Source organism: Frankliniella occidentalis, unplaced genomic scaffold (assembly GCF_000697945.3).
Source record: "Frankliniella occidentalis isolate FOCC.00 unplaced genomic scaffold, Focc_3.1 Scaffold221, whole genome shotgun sequence".
Classification (NCBI taxonomy): domain Eukaryota; kingdom Metazoa; phylum Arthropoda; class Insecta; order Thysanoptera; family Thripidae; genus Frankliniella; species Frankliniella occidentalis.
The window spans coordinates 189,458-195,307 of NW_026267347.1; the positions used below are offsets into that span (position 1 = coordinate 189,458).

General features: G+C 43.9%; 1 protein-coding gene across 1 annotated transcript in view; it reads right to left on the bottom strand.

Moving 5' to 3' along the window:
- Window positions 1–5,850, bottom strand: part of LOC113214661 (uncharacterized) — a gene marked incomplete in the record, with an annotated part of 64,647 nt that overhangs the window by 7,429 nt on the left and 51,368 nt on the right. The window contains 3 exon segments of the mRNA XM_052272724.1: window positions 1,266–1,406; window positions 4,697–4,980; window positions 5,584–5,667. Coding sequence (XP_052128684.1) covers window positions 1,266–1,406; window positions 4,697–4,980; window positions 5,584–5,667 — 509 coding nt within the window.

The window sequence follows — 5,850 nt, forward strand, 5'->3', positions numbered from 1 at the left end:
ACTTGCGTGGGCTTGTAAGTGGCTCTTTACCAGCCCACTGGGCATGTAAAGGCTACTTTACAGCCCAAACAGTAAATTTCCAATCCATGTGTTGCGAATTCCCAGCCCACTGAACTGTAAAATTACTAATATTTTTTACAGTGTGCCTTTTTGAAACGTCAGGTCATATGACACCCTGATCATGATTGTGATTTTGTGTGAATGTGAAGTAATTGTGTCCGATTGTTTCATGATTGTTTATGTTTTTCATAATGTACACATATTGTCTAGTTCCACACCCCTCGATCAACGCAATCATTGTGCCCAGAAATGAAAAGTGAACGAAATTGAAAAATTGCACAGAGAAAAATGTTTTTATGGAGCAACTAAAATTAGATTAGGGCATCAAATATGTTTCGTGATATATCGATTGATGAAACGTTAAGTTAGGATATCTAAAGTAGTTTCATTACTTCCACTGTTCACCAGTACCGTAAGAGGCGCGGTTAAGTCCGTCTGACGGAGGGAGCGATTTGTTGTGGGTTGCCTACTTTCAGGGGTTTTGGCGGACAAATTGCCTACCCACCCCAGGGGGAGAGAGGGCGGGGGCAAAGGGGCGATCGCCCCGACCCCAAAACCACGCCTGACCAGTAACGAATACCTTTACACCAGTAATAAAACTAATAAGTCGTGGGTACGATGTAGGTTTGATCGACACTGCATCTAACAAGTACTGGGAGAAAATTGTTACGCTCCGGCTGGGATTCGAACCCCTGCCGGACCCGACTTACAATACAGCCGCCAGGAACGGAGACCACTGAACCATCACGGCATCTGGGGCGTCAGACCTGCGCAACACGAGTCTGTTCAGTCCCTCAACTGAGTGTCGCTCTGTGGACTTGCACGATTTTCAGTACGGCCGAATACACGTAGGCGCGTACCTTCGAATATCATTTCCACCTCGTCCTTAAAAAAAAAAAATGGAGAGATTCCCCAACAAGCCCTCTCTGTTGCGACAATTGACCGGAGTTCGATTGCCTCATTGATTTTTTTAGGATGCACCACTCCAACACGTCTCGTGTCGAGGAAGAGCAGTTTAGACATTTACATGATACTGTCTGTTGTTTGAAACCAAACCTTTCGTAGACTGCTCACGGGTTGGATCGTTCAAATGCACATTAGTGCCAGCATCTCAATATTTTTCTAAGTGTGTGCTCCAACGCAATACCTTAGGATGAACCGGCGGTAAGAACAGGAAACAGAAATGAATGGAATTTTCTACTTACTCTTTGTAAAATTAAAAACAACTGCCGTCGGTAGGTTGTAAGAATCGTTATCTCCTCAGGAGAATATCCTTGCAGAAGGAAATAGTTCCCGAGCTCAGCAGCGAAGTCAGCCTCTAGATCGTTGTGGTAACCCTTACCATCCTTGAACAGTAGAAATAAAAAGTCTTTGAAAATAATATGTTAAACTTTCAATTTCACAATACAAGTATGACAATTTCTTGTGGTACTGTCTGGCCAATTCAGAATTACTGTGTGCGTATCAGACAAAACGTGTGCCATACCCGGCCGGCCAGACCTACAGCCAAAGCAACCCTCTAGTCGAAAAAGTGGCAAAATCTTTCCTAGAAGGTGCATTATTTAAAGCCGTTTCGGAGCTAAAGTTAAACTTTATGAACGCAACCGCATTACGGCTCTTTTAATGATTCTTTCACTTCACTGGAAAACAAAGGTGCTATCTAATGCATTTCTGCACGCGTTAGTGAAACTGTGCCTTTCAGGAGGCGCGACTAGACCCTAAAGGTAAAGGTGCTATTTTTGGCAACTGTAGTGCCTTAACAAAGGCATTAGTTGGCACCTTTAAAAGGTGTTATACAGTACCTTTGTTTTTCCAGTGTTTTCAGGGGAAATATCAGCTCCTACCATTTCTGAGATGAAAGAAATCACACTAATACCATAAAGTTTTCCCTCAAATATGGAGGTTCTGGACTGGAAATAAAAGTGTACGAATGTCGCTTACTAACAAGTGAGCGAACTATTCGGTCACTTAGAGGTGAGCAAATACTGAGAAAAATTTCTATGGTAGATTTCCTAGTAATGTATTTGCGGCTTTTAACATATACATGTATGGAGATTTTCCCATACAGGTGTGTGGTAATTCTACCATATGCAATAGTATTCTTACCATGCAAAGTAGGAATTTTTCCATACACCTAGGTAGGATATGTACTACACTGGTAAAACAAGTGTGCAATATTTGCACACCAAACGTGTGCAAGTTGTGATTTTGCACATTATACGGTGTTTAACTCAAGTTGCACACTTACGTGGTGTGCAAATTTTAGACGTTTTGTAAACGTTTAAATTCTGCACACTTGGACACACACAGTTCTATGCTGTCAGTAGGGAACGATACGGTGTGCAGCTGCCATACGTTCCGGAATTGACGTATAACATAGTTAGACACCACAAAGTGTCGAGAAAATGCACACTTGAACTTAAACGTCAATTGACGTGCAAAATTAAACACTTGTTTTACCAGTGTATTTGTGTGTGGTATTATCCCTTCACATATAGGTATTTACTCACACAACCGATGCCCTTTCAAAAAAGAAAAAGTTTTTATCCCCTCCTTTCCCGCCTCTTTCCCTGTTCTTGTAAAAAGAAAATTGCGATTTTACATAAAAAGCATGTAAAACTTTACATTACATGTATGTAAAATTAAAAGCACTGGCATTTTTACGACTTGTTTTGTTGTAAATATTCAAACTATGTCATTTTACAGAAGTCTTATGGTAAATTTAACATAATCATGAAATTTTCCCAGTGAAGTGAGGTAAATTTACAAGACTTATTGGTAATATTGCTACTGAAACTGTGCAAAAATTTTCCAGGCCTTACGTAATTTTACAGAAAAACTGTAAATTTGCCCAGAATATACGTAATTTCACGGCGCAGAGGTAACTCGACATTTTTGACTGTAATTTAATGGACGGCAAGGCAGGGATACAATGACACTGCCAGGAGTATACCGCTTGTAGTTTAACTTGCACAACTTGTTTGGGTTGACGCGTAAGATCAGTAGCAAGGCAGCGGGGCATGGGGTGAAATGAAAACACCCAGGTGGAACATGAGGTCGGAAAATCCCTCATCGCCCCTGCAGTGGCACACGGCCGCAGCCCGGTCCGCCGCCCGGCCCGCCGCACTTCTCACAACTGGGCAGACTCAGGGATCGGCAAGAGGCTCTGGGGTGACTCGGGGTCACTGGCGGTGGGGCTCTCCACCCTTAGGTCTGTTGATCATTGTAATGGGACCGCGGCACAAAAAAAGTCGACATCGGCTTTAGATAAGAGTGTGGACCCGGTGGCTGGCCGTAAGTCTGGTCATAGATTCGTCAAAACTTTGTATTTTTCATCGAACTGTCATTATTACAGTAAAGTTGACTCTAGTTTTGAAAAAAATGGCCCAGATTTGCTTGCTGTGTCCTACGACACTGCGATCAAACAATTTTTCGCTCTTTTTGACACAGCAGCACATCACTTTCGACTATGAAGTAAACATTCTATTAGTATTCAAACGATTCTACACATTATACAGTAGAAACCCGATGCAAACTTAAGCGCGACAAAATAGTTTCGTGTCTGTGCTGGAATGTTGGTGGCAAAAGCAGCCTGCTCTGCCGGACGAGGACGCTCTTCAGCCATCTGGCTGCCGTGCCAAGTCTGAGGTCTTACCTTGTAAGAAGGAATATTATTGAAGAAACCTACATTACATCCTCAAATTACTACATCCTACTTCATGAAACAGGTGCGTAGTATAACTCAGTACAGTAATGTCCCTCTCGAAGCTGGCAAATCGGGACCGGATTTCAGCTTCGAGAGGACGACCCGAAAGTTAGCCACATGTTGCGAACCTATTGTATTGGCGCGCACTCGGGCATCAGGCGGTTGTAAATGCTTTGTCGCCCGAGCTCGCGCGAGCTCGCCAGGTTGTAAACCCCCATCCTTAAGCAGGGTCCGTCTCAAAATTTCAGCTTCGAACGAGCCAGCTTCGAGAGGGACATTACTGTAAACCGTGTGATGCAAGAAGTCTAAAACACACTGCCGATCAAAATAAGGTGCGCACTTTTTTGAGCTAGCGTATTTTTTAAGTCTCTTGAGCCAGAACGTCGAGATTTGGCCTGAGGACGTCTCCATGGTTCATCTTAGACCCCACGAAGTGCGCCAACCCATACCTACGGCCTGTGCAGCCCCTAGAGGTAGCAGGGGTAGAAAATCCGACCAAAAAAGGATCCGAATTTTTTACTTAAAATAATCGGGAAGTCCAAATTTTTGGTGTACCGGCTCAGCATAGTTTACACTCAACAATATGTTCTGGAGCTCAAACAAAGATATATAGTATCCAGTTCTACTTTAACAGATAAAAAATGCTCAATGACATCCAATCTCTTTTTTTTTTGTGAGAATTCTTTTCTGCTCACCTCCAAGAGAGCGACATTCGAATAATTGGATTTCGAGTGTGTGTACCCTTTTCCCCCCAAAAAATAATTATCAAACATTTCTTTTACCAAAGAAGTCCCCCGCTCGCCCACTCGCTATACACTGGCCCGCTACCAATTCGTGTTCAACTCGCAAGTACTCGCAACTCGGAAGCTCGCTGTGAAGCCAGTGAACGGGGTACCCCTCGGTTTTTCCCGTGCATGCCTCTCTGCTAACCTGAGTTTCTGGGGACTCGTGATCCACCATGAACACTGCATCGTCCAGGTCGACGCCGGCGATCCTGGGCCGGTCCTCCGTCGTTGGGTGATTGCGTAGGTCCGGGTACACGCCACCGGGCCCGCTCACCAGGCGAGCGATGGCCGGCCGCATGCGGCGCTGTTCGTTTAGCATGGGACAGTCGGCGCCGTTGCGAATGAGACGCTCGAACAGCGACAGGTCTAGGCCGTGAGATGCACCAAGTAGAGGGTTCTCGCAGCTGGGCCGCAGTTGCCTATGGTCACCTGCGTATAACAGCTATATTTATTAGACGAAGGTAAGGTGCCCAGTAATGGGCACAAAAGAATCAGCATGTGTGAACAAAATTTGTACATATGGGGGCACAAAAGCGTGTGTATTTCAAATGAACATTCACACCTTTACTCTCTTAAGTGTACGAATGGGCATCCACACACATCCATTTTTGTGACATTCACACACTGGGGTTTCTAGTGCACAGACCCTGGTTGAGCTACAACGGAACCAGCGGAACGCGACTGATCGAACGACACGTAACACGGAAAAAGTTTTTCTTGGATTTCAAGCCTATTTCATGGATTTTAAGGACGGGTGGATAATTTCCAGATCGAACCTTGCAATTCTAGGATCTGCCTTGAAACCATTTTCCTCCAAGGAAAAGCCTTCGAATTTTCGTCAAGTAATCCAAGGCAACCCCTTGCAAATCAGACCAAAAATTCCAAGGCTTTTCCTTGGAAGCAATTGGTTTCCAGGCAGATCCTGGGATTTCAAAGGTCGATCTGGAAATTATCCACCCGTCCTTGAAATCCACAAATTCGTCTTGAAATCGAAGGAAAATTTTTTACCGTGATACTGAACGTCAGACTTACCAATCTGAATAAGATGCTCCGTGCTGAACGGTAGACTAGCCAACACGTAGCCTTCTAAAGCCTCTCCAGCCTCCTCCACAATAACTATAATAAAGAAATAAAATTCGTTATTTTGAGAGAGTGTGCTGGCTCGCGTACTCTAAGAGACGGAGTCAGGTCCGTCCCCCTTTACATAATTTAATTACTAAAAGTTGAGGTTACAAAATTTATAAATTAAAAGAGCCAATATCAAGTCCCAAAACGTAGAATTCTCAATAACAACTTTCC